This window comes from Narcine bancroftii, chromosome 5 (assembly GCF_036971445.1).
Source record: "Narcine bancroftii isolate sNarBan1 chromosome 5, sNarBan1.hap1, whole genome shotgun sequence".
Classification (NCBI taxonomy): Eukaryota; Metazoa; Chordata; class Chondrichthyes; order Torpediniformes; family Narcinidae; genus Narcine; species Narcine bancroftii.
In genome coordinates this window covers 18,223,177-18,242,454 of record NC_091473.1, presented here as the reverse complement: position 1 = coordinate 18,242,454, position 19,278 = coordinate 18,223,177, and the positions used below count along the sequence as shown (strand labels likewise).

At 46.5% G+C, this 19,278-nt stretch overlaps 1 protein-coding gene across 7 annotated transcripts in view; it reads right to left on the bottom strand.

Annotated features, from left to right (window-relative positions):
• Nucleotides 1-19,278, bottom strand: part of itpr1b (inositol 1,4,5-trisphosphate receptor, type 1b) — a 571,367-nt gene that overhangs the window by 12,820 nt on the left and 539,269 nt on the right. For all 7 annotated transcript variants that reach the window (XM_069936913.1, XM_069936916.1, XM_069936915.1 and 4 more), the window contains one exon: nt 15,968-16,129. In XM_069936913.1, coding sequence (XP_069793014.1) covers nt 15,968-16,129 — 162 coding nt within the window. The remainder of the gene's footprint in view (nt 1-15,967; nt 16,130-19,278) is intronic.

Sequence of the window (19,278 nt, the reverse complement as noted above, 5' to 3'; positions counted from 1 at the left end):
TTCCACTCTCTTCTACTGACTCCACCCATGCTTGTGATGGGCAGCCAACATATTAAAGGACTCATCTCAGCGTGTCCACATTTTTTTCACCATCCTCCCATCAGAAGAACATTTAAAAGTGTGAGATCATGTACACCAGATTCAAGGACAGTTTACTTCCCGCTGTTATCAGACTCCTGAATGAACCACACACGTAAAATAATATTGCCTTTACTCTGAGCTAATTAATTACTCTGCAATTCTGTGCTCTGCACTGTTCATTAATCATCCACCAGGTTTTAAAAATCTCAATTGCCTTTTAAAGTACTCTATATTTCTTCAACAATAATCTGTGGTGGAAAATTCAATATCCCAACTTCCATTTCTTTTTAAAAGAAATTCATACCCGCTACTTTCTGGTTATCACAAACCTATTTTAATATACAATCTAAATGAACACTGGAAACTCTGCTATTTTTCTCATTGTAATATTTAATGATCCTTCAAGATCATCAGATCAGACTTTAATCATTTCACTCATCAGCAAGAACATCTACTGCTCAAGTCTCATTACAAATGTAACCTTCCATTCAAAGTGTCCTAGTTAATAAACACTGCCATTTTCATTATTTATATATTATTTGCCAGAGTTGCATACAATAATCTTGCCTGGGAAGAGGTTTGCAAGTTCAACTCACTCATTTACCTACTCTATAGCTTCAGTTGCAAGATCAAGGTTTTTGTTTCCTTTTTTGTGACCTTACTTGTTATGAGTTTTTGGTGGCATTTAACTATGTGCACCAAAGTTCCACTGCTTCCTTTTAAACTATACCACAACAATGTTGTTTCCTAGTTATCGATATTAAACTGTATTTGCCACTTATCTGCCCATGTTTATCCGGGCAAGAGCGAAGGGGAGGCGGCGGCCCCGGCCTCAGATGAGTGAGGCAGGCGGAGGCCCCAGTCCGGGCAGAAAGAAGAAGGCAGCGGCCCCGGTCCGGGCACAGGGAAAGCAGCGGCGGCCCCAGCCCCGGTCTGGGCAGAGGGTAGGCGGTGGCGGCCCCGAACCGGGCACAGGGAAAGCAGCGGCGGCCTTGGCCCCAGTCCGGGCACAGGGAAAGCAGCGGTGGCCCCGGCCCCGGTCCGGGCAGAGGGTAGGCGGCGGCGGCCCCGATCCGGGCAAGAGCGAAGGGGAGGCGGTGGCCCCGTCCTCGGTTGAGTGAGGCAGGCGGAGGCCCCAGTCCGGGCAGAAAGTAGGAGGCGGCGGCCCCAGTCCGGGCACAGGGAAAGCAGCGGCGGCCTTGGCCCCAGTCCGGGCACAGGGAAAGCAGCGGCGGCCTTGGCCCCGGTCCGGGCAGTATGGTCCGACCTAGGAGGGGAGGCAGGCCCCTCCAGCCCAGGTAAGAAACCTGCATAGGAGAAGGCCACTCCGATATAAAACCTACGACCCAAGGACCTCGCTGCCACGTCCCAGCTTGCTTGGCCACGGCACACGAACCATGGGTGTAAAGGGTGGGGCCAGTACAGCGCGCACTGCACTCCACCTAAAAGCTCCTTTGCGCAGGCCCGAGGACAGGTCCACGTCCTCCCCCTCCACGTCCTCCCCCTCAAAAGATGCTCACAAACTCAAGCTAGCATGCTGGAACATCAGAACCATGCTAGACAAGGCCGAGAGACCTGAAAGTCGGTCTGCCCTCATTGCACATGAACTCCTCAGACTTGACATCAACATAGCCGCTCTCAGTGAAGTCCACCTTGCAGACGTAGGCAGCCTCCAAGAACGCGGCGCGGGCTACACACTCTACTGGTCTGGCAAGCCTATGGATGAATGACGCCTATCTGGTGTAGGCTTCATGGTCAAGAACTCCATTGCCTCCAAACTCAAAAACCTCCCGACAGGCCACTCGGACCGGATCATGTCCATGCGACTCCCCCTTCAAAACAAGCGTCGCATCACCCTCATCAGTGTCTATGCTCCAACCCTCCAGGCGGAACCAGCAGAAAAGGACAAGTTCTACACTGACCTGCGCAACCTCATTCAACGCACCCCTACAGCCGACAAGGTTGTCATCCTTGACGACTTCAACGCTCGCGTCGGCAAAGACTCAGAAACCTGGCCAGGAATCCTGGGCAAGTATGGTGTCGGCAAGTGCAACGACAATGGGCGCCTCCTGTTGGAGCTCTGCGCAGAACAGCGGCTTGTCATTACAAACACCCTTTTTCAGCAGAGGGACAGCCTGAAGACTACCTGGATGCATCCCCGATCCAAACACTGACACCTCCTGGACTACGTCCTGGTGCGAGAAAGAGACAAACGAGTTGTGCTCCACACCAGGGTCATGCCCAGTGTGGAATGCCACACTGACCACCAGCTGGTTCGCTGCAAGCTCAACCTTCACTTCAAGCCAAAGCCCAGGAACAGTAAAGCCCCCAGAAAGAGGTTCAATGTTGGAAACCTGCAGTCAGACGAAGTGAGAGGAAACTTCCAGGCAAACCTCAAAGCAAAGCTCAAAGATGCAATCCGCCTCACGGACTCGTCCCCTGAAACCCTCTGGGATCAGCTGAAGACTGCCATACTGCAATCCACTGAAGAGGTACTGGGCTTCTCCTCCAGGAAAAACAAGGACTGGTTCAACGAAAACAGCCAGGAAATCCAGGAGCTGCTGGCAAAGAAGCGAGCTGCCCACCAGGCTCACCTTACAAAGCCGTCCTGGCCAGAGAAGAAACAAGCCTTCCGTCGCGCATGCAGCCATCTTCAGCGCAAATTCCGGGAGATCCAAAATGAGTGGTGGACTAGCCTCGCCAAACGAACCCAACTCAGCGCGGACATTGGCGACTTCAGGGGTTTTTACGAGGCTCTAAAGGCTGTGTACGGCCCCTCACCCCAAGTCCAAAGCCCGCTGTGCAGCTCAGATGGCAAAGTCCTCCTCAGCGACAAGATCTCCATCCTCAACCGATGGTCAGAACACTTCCAATCTCTTTTCAGTGCCAACCGCTCAGTCCAAGATTCCGCCCTGCTCCAGCTCCCTCAACAGCCGCTAAGGCTAGAGCTGGATGAGGTCCTCACCCGGGAAGAGACATATATGGCAATTGAACAACTGAAAAGTGGCAAAGCAGCAGGTATGGATGGAATCCCCCCAGAGGTCTGGAAGGCTGGCGGCAAAACTCTGCATGCCAAACTGCATGAGTTTTTCAAGCTTTGTTGGGACCAATGAAAACTGCCTCAGGACCTTCGTGATGCCATCACCATCACCCTGTACAAAAACAAAGGTGAGAAATCAGACTGCTCAAACTACAGGGGAATCACGCTGCTCTCCATTGCAGGCAAAATCTTCGCTAGGATTCTCCTAAATAGAATAATACCTAGTGTCGCCGAGAATGTTCTCCCAGAATCACAGTGCGCCTTTCGCGCAAACAGAGGAACTACTGACATGGTCTTTGCCCTCAGACAGCTCCAAGAAAAGTGCAGAGAACAAAACAAAGGACTCTACATAACCTTTGTTGACCTCACCAAAGCCTTTGACACCGTGAGCAGGAATGGGCTTTGGCAAATACTAGAGCGTATCGGATATCCAACTGCACGAAAACCAACAAGGTCGGGTCAGATACAGCAATGAGCTCTCTGAACCTTTCTCCATTAACAATGGCGTGAAGCAAGGCTGTGTTCTTGCACCAACCCTCTTTTCAATCTTCTTCAGCATGATGCTGAACCAAGCCATGAAAGACCCCAACAATGAAGACGCTGTTTACATCCGGTACCGCACGGATGCCAGTCTCTTCAATCTGAGGTGCCTGCAAGCTCACACCAAGACACAAGAGCAACTTGTCCGTGAACTACTCTTTGCAGACGATGCTGCTTTAGTTGCCCATTCAGAGCCAGCTCTTCAGCGCTTGACGTCCTGTTTTGCGGAAACTGCCAAAATGTTTGGCCTGGATGTCAGCCTGAAGAAAACTGAGGTCCTCCATCAGCCAGCTCCCCACCATGACTACCAGCCCCCCCACATCTCCATCGGGCACACAAAACTCAAAACGGTCAACCAGTTTACCTATCTCAGCTGCACCATTTCATCAGATGCAAGGATCGACAATGAGATAGACAACAGAATCGCCAAAGCAAATAGCGCCTTTGGAAGACTACACAAAAGAGTCTGGAAAAACAACCAACTGAAAAACCTCACAAAGATTAGCGTATACAGAGCCGTTGTCATTCCCACACTCCTGTTCGGATCGGAATCATGGGTCCTCTACCGGCATCACCTACGGCTCCTAGAACGCTTCCACCAGCGTTGTCTCCGCTCCATCCTCAACATTCATTGGAGCGACTTCATCCCTAACATCGAAGTACTCGAGATGGCAGAGGCCGACAGCATCGAATCCACGCTGTTGAAGATCCAACCGCGCTGGGTAGGTCACGTCTCCATAATGGAGGACCATCACCTTCCCAAGATCGTGTTATATGGCGAGCTCTCCACTGGCCATCGTGTCAGAGGTGCACCAAAGAAGAGGTACAAGGACTGCCTAAAGAAATCTCTTGGTGCCTGCCACTTTGACCACTGCCAGTGGGCTGATATTGCCTCAAACCGGGCATCTTGGCGCCTCACAGTTCGGCGGGCAGCAACCTCCTTTGAAGAAGACCGCAGAGCCCACCTCACTGACAAAAGACAAAGGAGGAAAAACCCAACACCCAACCCCAACCCACCAATTTCCCCTTGCAACCGTGTCAGCCTGTTCCGTATCGGACTTGTCAGCCACAAACGAGCCTGCAGCTGACGTGGACCTTTACCCCCTCCATAAATCTTCATCCGCGAAGCCAAGCCAAAGAAGAATAATGTTATTAACCAAATTCTTAAGTATAGTTGTTTACAGATTACTGTGGGATGCAATTCACCTTCTTTTCTCAGTTCAAGATGTGCATGATACTCTCCATGTATCTTTTTTCATGACATTACATTATCTTCACATAACATGGCCGAAAACTGATTTTGTCAAAGTGGGATCCAGCTTTTTGAATTACAGTTTCCAATCAAATTGACCACCTCCAATAAAAAATGATTTTAAAATGTTGTTGTTGTAACTTGCCTTTAATAAATCTATGTCTGGTGATTGCTGATCAGTTTTGTTAACTCTTTTCATCCCAAATTCTGGTCTAAGAGTGCCCAGAATTATTTCTCTTCATTTTTAATGAAAAATTTTAAATGGACTATCTTCAATGCCACAACATTGACAATATGATTTAAAAATCCACAAATAGGTTTATAACTCCCCCACCTATCATCTGTACTAACTGTCTATTGATTTAGCCATTAACTTCCTCTTAAACAATTCCTTTCTGCAATACCTTTGTCTACTGTTCCATTACCTCATGGAGGACACCTACTTTCTTTGTCATCATTTGGGGAAAGAAATATTACTGCAAAATGCGTATTGATCATTTCCATCTTCATTACCTTTTCTGCTTCTCCAAGAGCTCTTACCACATTCTGTTATTCTTTTACTTTCTGCTGTTAAAAGATTTCCAATTTCCTCTCCCTTCATCAAACCTTTTCAGTTTCCTTTTTAGTTTTACTGTTCATCTCTTTCAGCTCCTGAGTTACTTATTTATTGTTTTCATAACAAAATATAACAATCCACTCCCATGTACTTACTTGGGTTTAAGCTCTGTGTTTATGTGTGGAACTCCTCACTTTGATGTAATCCATCTTGACTTATACAAAAGTGCCAACATAAATCGAAAGGCTTTAATTTTGCTCTTTCAAATGAAGTGAAACAGTTCTGGCTCAGAAATTTGTTTGACAATAAAAAGATGTCGGGCTGATGAGAATCACATAATTTAGATTAAGGCAGCTTGGTTCAAGTTTCAGGATGCCTTAGTTATGGCAGGAACATTTGTCTGCCAACTTTTCAATAGAATTTTCCTTTTTTCTGAAACTTTTCTTCCAATGCAAAACTCACCAAATGATGTCAGCGATCAAAATCTATCTGGTGTGAGGCTTTCAACTTTACTGGTCTGTAAAGCAACTGTTCTTCAAACTCAAAATCATCACCAGGTTTCTCCCAGAACTTTGCGGCCTCTAATGTCAATGACAACATCACATGTGCCTGGGTTACCTTTCCCTGGAGGTCAGGATCACTGTCATGCTCTGCTTCTTAGCCTCAGGGCCATTCCTCAGGACAAGTGGTGAGGTCACCCAAACTCCAAACTCAAGGAAAGAGGATCTCATCTACTTTTCATTTAGCCCACAGAAATGGACAGATTGGGCAGGTCATCTGCCTGTTTTGAAGGATTCCTGGAAGCATTCCCTGTGATGCGTTCTCTAAGGCTGATGGCAGAACATCATTCAAGAGGATGAACCCTCACAATGTGTTAGGCTCTGACTGCACACCTGGCAAAGTACTAAAAATCAGTGCCACCCAACCAGCCAGAGTGTTTTTTAATCTCTCACTTCTGCAGTCGGAGGTTTCCACCTGCTTCAAAGGGGCATCAATCATCTCAGTGCCCAATAAGAGCAGAGCTGGCTACCTCAATGACTGTCGATCGTCCATGAGTACTAACATCTAATGTTATGAAATGCTTTGAGAGGTTGGTCGGCCAGAATTAACATGTACCTATGCAAGCATAGGACTGCACCCACTGCAATTCACCTATCGTCACAATCACTCCACAGCAGATGCAAGATCACTGGCTCTCCACTCAGCTCTGGATCACCTTGAAAGCAGCAACTCGTACATACGGCTGCTCTTGATTGACTACAGCTTGGCCTTCAACACCGTAATTCCCTCAGTGCTAGTCAACAAGCTCCAAACTCTGGGCTTCTGAACCCCACACCCCCCACAACACACACATTGTAAATGGATAACTGGATCCTTCACTTCCTCATCAGAAGGCCACAGTCAGTACCAATTAGAAACAACGTTTCCCTTTCACTGACAAACAATGCAAGTGAACCACAAGGATACGTGTTTAGCCCACTGCTCTACTCACTATACACTCAAGACTGTGTGGCGAGGCACAATTCCAATGTGCTCTACAAATGTGTCGATGACATCACAGTCGTCAGCAGAATCACAAACGGCAATAAGGAAGCGTACAGGAGGGAGATAGATCAGTTGGTGACGTGGTGTCATTCCAACAACCTTGCATTCAATGTTAGCAAAACCAAGGAGATGGTTGTGGACTTCAGGAGGGAGTTAGGAAAACATGACCCAGCCCTCATCAAGGGGTCAGTAGAGGAGAGGGTCAAGAACTTCAAATTCCTGGATGTCAACATCACCGAGGATCTGTCCTGGAGCATAAATGTTGATGCAATCATGAAGAAAGCTTGCCAGTGGCTATACTTTTTGAGGTGGTTGAGGAGATTCAGTATGTCACTGAAAACTCTTGAAACTTCTACAAGTGTACAGTGGAGAGCATTTTGGCTGGTTGCATCACTCTGATGGTACGGAGGTACCAACGCTCAGGACAAGAATAAACTCTAGAGGCTTTTTAACTCAGCCTGTGACATCATTGGCACGAGTCTGCACTCCATTGAGGATATCTACAAGAGGCAATGTCTTAAGAAAACAGCCTCTATCTTCAAAGACCCCCATCACCCAGGCCATGTCCTCCTCACTTTGCTACCATCGGGAAAGAGATACAGGAGCCTGAAGACGAGCACCTAGCAGCACATGGACAGCTTTTCCCTCTGCCATCGGATTCCTGAATGAGCAATGAACAATGAATCACAGATGAAAAAACACACAAATGCTGGAGAAACAGTGCCCTTATGTAGCAAAGATAAAGGTACATCATCAACGTTTTGGGCTTGAGCCCTTCATCAAGGTGTGGGGGAATATGAGAGATGTCTGAACAAAAGGGGGAATGGGGGAGTGGGGTGGGAGATGATAGATGGAGAGGGGGGACACCGCAGGGGGGGTGGAGTCTAGGCTAGGTGGAGAGAGAAAGGGAATAGGAACTGGAATAACTAGTTAAAAGTGGGGAGGGGGGGGGGAAATGCAAGGCTGATTAGTGGAATGCAGTGAACTTGATGTTCATGCCCTGGGGTTGGAGGGTGCCCAGATGAAAAATGTGTTGTTCCTCCAATCTGCAGGTGGTCAGGGTGGGGTAGTGTGAAAAGCCATGGACAGATAGATATGTGAGCCTGAGAGTTTGACTCAGAATTGAATCACAGATATTGCCTAACTTTGACTTTTTTTCTTGCACTAATTTTTATTTATTTTGTAAGTTGATTTATATAAATGTTTGCTCTGTGATACTGCTGCAAAACAACAAATTTTGTGACATGTTCATGGCAATAAATTCTGATTCTGAGCAAAGGCATTCATCAAGGGCACTTAGTCTTTAGTTAAGGCTTCCCTGGGAATGGCTGTTCAGAAGTGACCGGCTGTCTGGAATTGAACTGAATTAAATCATTTATTGCCACGTGACACACATTGTTTTGCTTGCCATCCAGGAAACCCAACTGGTACTTAAGCACAACAAATAGTGCCATAGCCCTGGAAAGTAGACCCACGCCAAGTCTTCATCCTTTTGCTCTCTCCCCCCCACCCCGAATCATCCAGCACCCATTCATTCAGTAGCAACTCTTCCAGTTGCAGGGGAATGTGTTGCTTATATTATTGTGTATCCCTTTAAAAACCAACTGCTGGTAGCTGTGAGAACTTGTGCTCGGTCAACAGAGAATGCTGTGTTGAAACCTACAATGTCATCTTTGTCATGGTGTTACAAGGGGAAACCCAACAACACTATTGGATAGACCTTACAATTGAAGATTGGAGCTTTTACAAGAGTGACTCAGAAGATTCTTGATATCATTCAATGGAGGAAAAGCAACTTCCAACCTCATGTCTACTCGCTCAAAATTTTTCATAATTGATAGCACTTCTAACATGTGACACAACCTTTCTCTTCAGCTTACTCTCCTTTTCTTCTAGGTAGAACCTCATATTTCCAGTTATTACTTCTGCCCAACAATGAAGACGCTGTTTACATCCGGTACCGCACGGATGGCAGTCTCTTCAATCTGAGGCGCCTGCAAGCTCACACCAAGACACAAGAGAAACTTGTCCGTGAACTACTCTTTGCAGATGATGCCGCTTTAGTTGCCCATTCAGAGCCAGCTCTTCAGCGCTTGACGTCCTGCTTTGCGGAAACTGCCAAAATGTTTGGCCTGGAAGTCAGCCTGAAGAAAACTGAGGTCCTCCATCAGCCAGCTCCCCACCATGACTACCAGCCCCCCCACATCTCCATCGGGCACACAAAACTCAAAACGGTCAACCAGTTTACCTATCTCGGCTGCACCATTTCATCAGATGCAAGGATCGACAATGAGATAGACAACAGACTCGCCAAGGCAAATAGCGCCTTTGGAAGACTACACAAAAGAGTCTGGAAAAACAACCAACTGAAAAACCTCACAAAGATAAGCGTATACAGAGCCGTTGTCATACCCACACTCCTGTTCGGCTCCGAATCATGGGTCCTCTACCGGCACCACCTACGGCTCCTAGAACGCTTCCACCAGCGTTGTCTCCGCTCCATCCTCAACATCCATTGGAGCGCTCACACCCCTAACGTCGAGGTACTCGAGATGGCAGAGGTCGACAGCATCGAGTCCACGCTGCTGAAGATCCAGCTGCGCTGGATGGGTCACGTCTCCAGAATGGAGGACCATCGCCTTCCCAAGATCGTATTATATGGCGAGCTCTCCACTGGCCACCGTGACAGAGGTGCACCAAAGAAAAGGTACAAGGACTGCCTAAAGAAATCTCTTGGTGCCTGCCACATTGACCACCGCCAGTGGGCTGATAACGCCTCAAACCGTGCATCTTGGCGCCTCACAGTTTGGCGGGCAGCAGCCTCCTTTGAAGAAGACCGCAGAGCCCACCTCACTGACAAAAGGCAAAGGAGGAAAAACCCAACACCCAACCCCAACCAACCAATTTTCCCTTGCAACCGCTGCAATCGTGTCTGCCTGTCCCGCATCGGACTGGTCAGCCACAAACGAGCCTGCAGCTGACGTGGACTTTTTTTTACCCCCTCCATAAATCTTCGTCCGCGAAGCCAAGCCAAAGAAAGAAGAAAAAGATTGTTTAAAGACACTTCTCTGAACAAAATGTCAATCTAAACCTCTATTCATTTCTTTCATTTGCTTTCCCATTCAATGATGTTCTTTCACTATTTAATTAAATGGAGTCCTATGATTTAAACAGATTTATTCATCCTGCTCTCCATCTTCAGCCTTTAAGACTTTCTGCACTCTAATGGATAGGTTGGTCTGAAGCTTGGAGAACTAAGGAAATTAAAAATTCATGCGTACAAAGACACCAAAAGTTTGTGAAACTGGAAGATTGCAAAAACGTTATAAAGAAACAAAGAACCTCAAAGCAAACAATAAAGAATGAAAACAGAGATTGTGAAAGTTAAATAGCATTAAATATAAAAACAGATTTTGAAAGCTTTTTGAATTATATAAAGTGAAAAAAGGTGGCTAAAATGAATGTAGGTCCCGAGTAAGATGAGAAGGGGGAAATAATATTATGTCATGCGGAAATGGCTAAACGTTTGAACAACCATTTGTGTCAGTGGAAGAAATGCCTTATATGCCGAAGAGTAGTGTTAAGGATACAATGGAAAGTGAGGACCTCAATATAATTGTTATTACTATAAAAGTAGTGCTGAGCAAACTAGTGGGCCTAAAGGTAAACAAACCCCCTGCACCTGATGGAATACATCCCAGGGTACTAAAAAAAATGGTGGAAGTTATAGGAAAGTTTTTGGGATAATTTACCAAAATTCTCCAGACACTGGGCAGGATCCAACAAATTTGATGACAACAAATGGTTACAAAGGTACACAGGCAAAAGGTAGGTAACTATTTTCCAATTACCTTAATGTCTGTGGTCAGGAAAATGCTTGAATCTATCATTAAGGAAGAAATAGTGAGACATCTGGATATAATTTTTTCCATCAGGTAGATGCAACATGGATTCAGGAAGGGAGGCCATGTTTAATACATTTACTTGAGTTCTTTGAGGATATTATGAGTGCAGAGGATAGAGTGGAACAGGTGCATCTTAAAAATTTGGATTTCCTGAAAGCATTTAAAAAGGTGCTGCACAAAAGACAGTTGGGAGTAAGGTATTAGCAGGGATCGAGGAATGGTTAGCCAAAAGAAGGCCAACAGTTGGGATAAATGGGTGTTTCTCCAGTTGACAAACAGTGCTGTGTGGATACCGCAAGGGTCGGTGCTGGGCCCACAACTTTCACGATGTACACTGCATATCTATGTCTACTGATGACACAAAACTGAATGGAAAAGCAAATTATGCAGAGGATGTAGAGAGTCTGCAGTGACATATAAATAAGTTGCACATGTGGTCATGGGATGAATTACAATTTTGGTAAATGCAAGGCCCTCCACTTCGGAAGAAAAATACTGTATCAGATTATTATTCAAAGGGTGAAAGATGTTGTGAAGGGGGACTTGGAAGTGTTTGTGCATCAAGGGTGGTTTGCACGTACAACATGTAATCAGGAAGGCAACTAGAAGGATTGAGTTTAAGACCAGGGAAGTTCTGCTGCATCTGTACAGGGTACTGGTGAGGGTGTTCCTGGAGTACTGCATGCAGTTCTGGTCTCTTTACTTGAGAAAGGATGTGATGGCTTTGGTAGTGGTGCAGAGGAGGTTCACCAGGTTGATTCTGGAGATGAGGGAGTGAGCTTATGAGGAGAGGTAGAATCACTTTGGACTATATCGGATTCAGAAGAATGAGAGGGGATCTTATAGAAATATAAAATGATGACAGGAATATTCAAGATAGAGGCATGAAATTAATTCCCACTGGAAGGGGAGACTAGAACTAGGGGGCATGGCCTCAAGATTTGGGGGAGTAGATTTAGGATGGAGTTGAGGAGGAACTGATTTTCCCAGGGAGTCATGAAGCTATGAAATTCTCTACCCAAGAAAGCAGTAGAGACTGCCTCATTGAATATATTTAAGATGCAGTTTGATACAATTTTGTGTGGTAGGGGAATTAAAGGTCATAAGCAAAAGGAGGGTAAGTGGAGCTGAATCCACGGCCAGATCAGCCATTATCTTATCAAATGGGGGAGAAGCTCAGTGGGTCAGGTGGCCAACTTCTCCTATTTCTTCTGCATCTGTGGACTAAGGACATTGTTGTTATTCTAACTGGGGAAAAGGGAGTCCTTTGCTTTTGTATTTTCCAGATCCATCAGGATGTTCCATGAACATGAAAACCCTTTCCTAGACCACTAGTCCTGAAGTCACAGGTTGATCTTTCTTCCTTTATCTTGTCTCGCCTCTGACACTGCTCACAAACTACCCATTGGGTAGTCACTGGTCATGTAAAGATGTTAAGTGCCTTTTCTTAGTGGAGCAATTGACACCACAAATTGATCAGGAAAGAATGCTAACTTTCCCAATGTACTCAGCAACAACGAGGTACCCAACTTATCAATTCCCACAACAGGGAATCATTATCAAAAGACATTCATGGGAGAGTTGGCATTAGAAAAAAAATGATTTAGTCCATAATTTATAGAGCTTTTTTGATATCATAGGCTCTCAGCAAATATTTTTGTTTAAAAATTAGGAGCTAATAATTTTTGTAATTTCATCCTCAAAATAATAAAATAATGGTGCACTTTCAATGCTTGGCTTAGAAGACAGAAGGAAGAGTTAATACTAGACAGTATGTAGAAAGTAAAATTACTTTTAGGGAAGAATGTCTGGGTGGAAAATAAAGGGAACCAATCTGCAGGTTGTGTCACAGTGAACATGTCACATGAGGTGCAATGTCTTGGTTCTGACTCGAAATGATGTGGTAGGTGAAAGAAAGTGCAAAACCATTTTTAGCAATTTGAAGGCTGACAATTTGAAGATACTTCCTTTTTTCTCTCAAGCAGATTTGGTTTTACGTATTAGGTAAAACGTGGAAACTGAACAGAAAGTCACTGCAATAGAAATTATTATTAAATGAAAGTAACCCCCCTCTCCCAGGTTAGGTATGCAGATGCAGCACTGTTAAACTGAATATTTATTAAAAATAACAAACCAAGTCAAAATGTTATTTAAAAAAAACTGTAGATGTACGAAATCTGATATTAAAACAAAAACTGAAAATGGTACTCAGAAGGTCAGGCAGAATCTGTGGAGAGATAAATAGTTAATGTTTCAAATTTAGGACATTTTCATCAAAAATACTGCGTGTCTGGCTGAGTGTTTCAAGCATTTTCTGTTCATATTTCAGATTTCAAACCTTGGTGTAATATACTTTTTAACTGATTAAAACTTATCTCAGCCAAATGTCTGCTCTCCTCCTTGGCACTGTATTTGATGGGGAAAATACATTTAATCTTTTTTCTCCCAGCTGGGTGTCATTTTGGCTCACAGATAGCACACGCACCTGCTTCTGAAAGTCATCAGTTCAATACAACACAAGGTTAAATCGTTAGAACAGTTCTACTGTATTAAAGGCATGAACAATCTTTCAGATTGGAAGTTCCCAGACCTCAACCACCTGCTGAGGTGGATGTGAAAGAGCCAGTGCCAAACTAAAAAAAAATTAGATGGAGCTTCCTCTATCTCTTGGCTAACTTTTATATCTATATTAAAGATGTCCGTCTCATTTAGACAACATGACCTGCAACTTTATCATTCAATTTAATTTTTCTTTTATTTACCGCATGGTGGAAGTCAATTTAAACTCATGCCGCCCAAATTAACCTAAAATCTGATACCTTTTGGAAGGTGGGAAGATACTGGAGCCCCTGGGGAAAACTCACGCAGACACGGAGAGAACATACAAACTCCTGGCACAGAGCACCGGATTTGAACCCAGGTCGTTAACACCGTAATAGCGTTGCATTATCACTACTCTAACCGTGCACCATCCAACAGGATACATTTGAATACATGTATCCCAAGCATGCAAAAGAAACACCAAGAAAGCGTACGTTTTTCACCTTAATTGTCATATTTTCAATACGTTTAATGCTGTGTAGCTGTGAAACCTCTGTAATCAAATTGTTAATAAAATTATGTGCATAATTTTAGATGAAGGGCTTTTGGTCAGTCATACAAGACAAGGGAAAGTTAAGGTAGATTCTGTAGCAGTCTGTGCTTTATTGAGCTCCATGCTCAATTCAAGAAATTCATGGTGTGAGTTATGCTTATCAGCTTAACCTTTCAATATGTCCAAGTCTCATCATCTTCCAATGTCCAAGCGACTATAATGGAAAGGAGTCACTACACCAAATGAGTAAGATAATTGAAGTCTATTAGCCCTTGTGGTCCAAAGGATGCATATTACAGTCTGCACTCAAACACCAGGCTGAATTTTAACTGATGGGGGAAAGGAGAAAGGGGCAGTTAAATTAAGCAGTTTCACATCCACTTAAAAGTTTTGCAACAACCCAGGTCATGATCAGGAGGATGAAAATAAAAGGCTTCATTTGGAAAGTCATGGATGAAGATGATCACAGAATAACAACCCATTCAAACTCTGGACCATTTTCATCAGAAAGATTGCCTGTCTGGCTGGCTGAGTGCTTCAAGCATTTTCTGCTCATATTTCAGATTTCTAGCCTCAGTGTAATATACCTTTTAACAGATTAAAATTTAATTTATAAACAGGTTTTAAGTCACAATTGAACATGTGGAATCCCTATAAGAAACTACAACAGAGGACACTATTGTGTCCGTCTGTTAAGCCAATCTCACCTTCACAGAGAGAGAGAGAGAGAGAGAGAGAAGGGGTAGAGGGAGAAGGAAGGGGGAGAGAGAAAGAAGTGGGGAGAGAACGAGGGGGAGAGAGAACGAGGGGGAAAGAGAGAGAACGAGGGGGAAAGAGAGAACGAGGGGGAAAGAGAGAACGAGGGGGAAAGAGAGAGAATGAGGGGGAAAGAGAGAGAACGAGGGGAAAAGAGAGAATGAGTGGGAAAGAGAGAGAACGAGGGGGAAAGAGAGAGAAAAAATGGGTGAGAAAGAAAGATAGAAAGGGGAGGTGAGAGAGAGAGAAAGCGAGAGAATGAGAGAAAAAGGGAGGAGAGAAAAAGGGAGAAAGGAAGAGAGAAAGCGCGGAAGTGGGGCAGTGAGGAGGGGGGCGAGGAAGGGGGGTGAGGAAGGGGGCGCGAGGAAGGGGGAGAATAAGAGGAAGGGGAGAACAAGAGGGAGAGTGAGAAAGAGGGAGAGAATAAGAGGGAAAGAGAAAGATGATGAGGTAGGGGACAAATTGGATGAATCATGTGACAATGGTCTTCTGATACAAATTACATCATTATGTTAATACTAAGCGAATAGGCAGGGGGAACTTGGTGAAACTCCAAGGTCTGCAGATTCTTTGATTGTAGTAAAAACACACCAGAATACTGGAGGAACTCAGCCAGTTTTTTCAGTGTCTATAGGAGTCAAAGATATATTGCTGACATTTCAGGCCTGAACCTTTCTTCAAGGAATAAGCAAGAAGCAGGAAATCTCAGAATTCAGATAATGGGGGGAGAATCCAGACCAACAAAAGGTGTTAATTGGATATGATAAGGAAGGAGATAAGTATTTATCATGTTTGTGCAAAAGGAGATGGAATATAAGAGATTGGGGAAAGGCGACCGGGGAAAGATGGGGGTAGGGAGTTGGGTGCATTTTTAACAAAAACCAGAGAAATCAATATTCATGCCATCCAGTTGGAGGGTGTCCAGTCAGAATATGAGGTGTTGTTCCTCCAATTTTTGGGTGGTCTCAGTCTTGCAGTGCATGAGGTCATGGACAGACATGTCAGAACTTGCTGTAATCAGCAAACCAAAAGTATTATACAGTAGTTGGAAATATTCAGCAGACAATCCATTTGTTGGTGATTTTTAGATTTTTACAATTCTCAGTGATATCACCCAGCATCACATAAACCACCATTCTTCCCCAACATTCATTTTGATAGCTCACACAGAGAAACACAAGATGCCATTTTTTTTTACCTGCTCCTTGAGCTCTGAAAGTTGGCCAGATAAGTTTGCAACCAGCTTCATGGTGGACTCCAGCTTCTCCTGCAGGTTCCTCAGCTCATTTTGCTCTCCCTCTGCATCACTGCTAACAAGCGACATGGCACGCATCCGCGGAAACCAATCCAGGTTCCGTTCCTGAAACAGAAGGGAAGATTGAAGGATGTAAGAGTCTGGGTGGGAAGGTTTGTAAATGAATGGATGTATTGGAAAGCACAAGGCCATCACGTTTGTGGCAGGAGAAAACAATGCTCTTCATGGAAAAAAATGTGATTCAGTTCCTTTGAAGGATCCTCAAACTGTTTTGCTTTCCACAATGTCGCCTGGCCTGCTGTGTGCTCCCAGTATTTCATGTTTATTTCATATTCCTAAACTTGCCACCTTTTCCATCGAGAAGGCTGAAGGAAGCTGGCAGAAGGGAATCCCATTACATGCAAGTTGCTCTCCAATCAAGGGAGCATCCAGACTTACAAACATATTCCTTATCCCTCAACAGCAATACATAAAAATCCCAGAATCCCTGACTCAGTAGGTCTGTGGGGTCATGTTCATGATATGGTCTCTAGATGTTGAAGGAGGCAGGTTGCATCCCCTTCCAAGGTAACTCTTAATGGGTCTCAAATGCAGGTTTTGCTGGAAACATACATAGAATGAGATGGTGTGGCGGCACACCACTAGGCAGGTGAACCGGCCCCGCTTGTAATCCATGAGGCGGGGCAGCCGGCCAAAATGGCGGCGTCGGGGGTTTCCCCTTCTTCTCAGCACAGGGCTCAGAAGCCCTTGCTGGGGGATCACATCAGCGCCCCCCAGTGCGGTTCTCAGCCAGATCCGGGCTGGGAGTATAAGTCCAGCCCAGCAGCCTGCAATAAATCAGTTCTGCTCACTGAGCTCAACCCGTCTGGTTGTGTGTTCTTTCAGTAGCAGTGTAGCTTCTGCTAGAATTGGTAACCCCGACTGTTTCAAACGTCTTTGAACCCATCATGAGCGAACCTGGGATCAGTGCTATAGCCGTCAAGCTGCCTGAATTCTGGGTTCAGGAGCCGGAGACCTGGTTCGGCCACGCAGAGGTGCAGTTTCATCTCTGCCAGATTTCATCCGACACGATCAAATTCTACCATGTGGTCGCCGCCCTGGACCAGGCCACTGCCAAAGACAAATACAAGACCATCAAGCAAGTGCTCACCGGATCCCTCAGACTATCCAGGCACCAGCGTGCCGCTCGGATACTGCATCTCAACGCCCTGGGGGACAGGTCCCCGATGGAGCTGATGGACGAGATGTTCATGCTCATGGGTGATTACACCAACTGCCCACTCTAAGAGCGCATTTTCCTCAACCATCTGCCTGAGAACATCCGATCGTTACTGGCCCAAGAGAGCTTTACTGACCTGAGGAAGGTCGCTCAGAAGGCCCAAAAGCTATGGCTCGAGCGATTCCTGGAGGGCTCAGCTATCCAGCAAGTCAGGAGGCACGAGCATGACCACGCCAAGCCCGCCCCTAGCGCTGCAGTAGAGCATCCGGTCTCTGCAGGGGCCACCAAGAGCATAACCAGGGGCACAGCAGCCACTCCAGGCCTCTGCTTCTACCACCAGCGCTGGGGAGCCAAGGCTCGGAAGTGTCATTAGCCACAGTTAATGGCTGCAGCGGCTGGCCAAGGACACAGCCTCCTCTATCTGCGGGACTCAGTCATCGGCCGGCAGTTCCTCGTTGACACTGGGGCCCAGATGAGAGTCATCCCAGCCACAGCCATCGAGTCCAGGAACCGACCTTGAGGTCCTCCCCTCCATGTAGCCAATGCAACAGAGATCTGGACGTACGGAGTCAAGACAGTCCACTTCCAGATCAGCCGACGAAAGTTCTCGTGGAGGTTTACCGTCTTGTCCCTTCCGACTGCCATCCTGGTGCCAACTTCCTCCTCGCCTACGGGCTTCTGGTGGACATTCAGGGTAGGCACCTGTACTTTCCAGGCCATTCGCCTCGATGCCTCCCGTACAGAGCAGCCACAGATGGCCACGATCAGCACACCCAGAGACAAGTTCCAGCGAATCCTGGACGAGCTTCCGATCCTCCTCAAGCCACAGTTCTCTGCTGCCTCGCCATGCCACGAGGTGTTCCACCACATCCCCACCCATGGCCCACTGGTTCACACCAAGGCACGCCGGCTCCCGCCTGACAAGCACCAGGGGGTGAAGGAGGAGTTTAGCATCTGTTGGAGTTGGGGATCATTGGCGGTCCGACAGCCTGTGGGCCTAGCCGCTCCACCTGGTTCCGAAAGCCTCTGGTGGCTGGCGCCCCTGTGGAGACTATCGACGGCTCAACGAGGCGACAGTTCCTGACCATTACCCCATCCCTCACATCCAGGACTTTACGGCCAACCTGCGTGGTGCGAGGGTTTTCTCCAAGGTTGACCTGGTGCGCGAGTATCACCAAATCCTGGTGCACCCTGAGGACATACCCAAGACGGCCATCATCACCCCCTTCGGTTTGTTCAAATTCCTTAGCATGCGTTCGGGCTCAAGAATGCTGCTCAGACCTTCCAGCGCCTCATGGACTCATTGGGCAGGGACCTAGATTTTGTCTTCATTTACTTAAACAACATCCTCGTTGCCGGCAGGGATTGGGCACAACACAAGTCCCACCTCCGTACAGTCTTCTTCCGGCTGGCCGATTTCAGCTTCACCATCAACCCAACCAAGTGCCAGTTTGAGAAAGAGTCCATGCAGTTCCTGGACCATATCATCATGGCCCAGGGAGCCACCCCCGCTGCTATGAAGGTCGCCACTATCAAGGAGTTCTCACGTCCGGACAATCTCAAGGGGCTGCAGGAGTTTGCAGATATGGTCAACTTCGACAACTGATTCATCCCGGGAGCTGCACACATCATGCAGCCGCTATTCGCCCTCATCGCAGCCATGCACAAATCGCTCACCTGGACCCCAGAGGCCTGCAGTGCATTCGAGGCCACCAAGGATGCCCTCGCAAAGGCTACCATGCTCGCCCACCCACACACCAACCTGCATATGGCGCTCTCCATCGATGCCTCCACCACAGATGTCGGCGCCTTCCTGGAGCAGCAGGTGAATGGACAATGGAAGCCCGGCTTCTCCGCCCATCAGAGCGCAAGTATAGTGCTTTTGACCGTGAGTTACTGGGCATGTACCTGGCGGTGCGACATTTCCGCTATTTCTTGGAGGGGAGGACTTTTACCATCTTCACTGACCACAAACCCCTTACCCAGGCACTCGCAATGGCGAAGGACCCCTGGTCAGCCCACCAGCAGCATCACC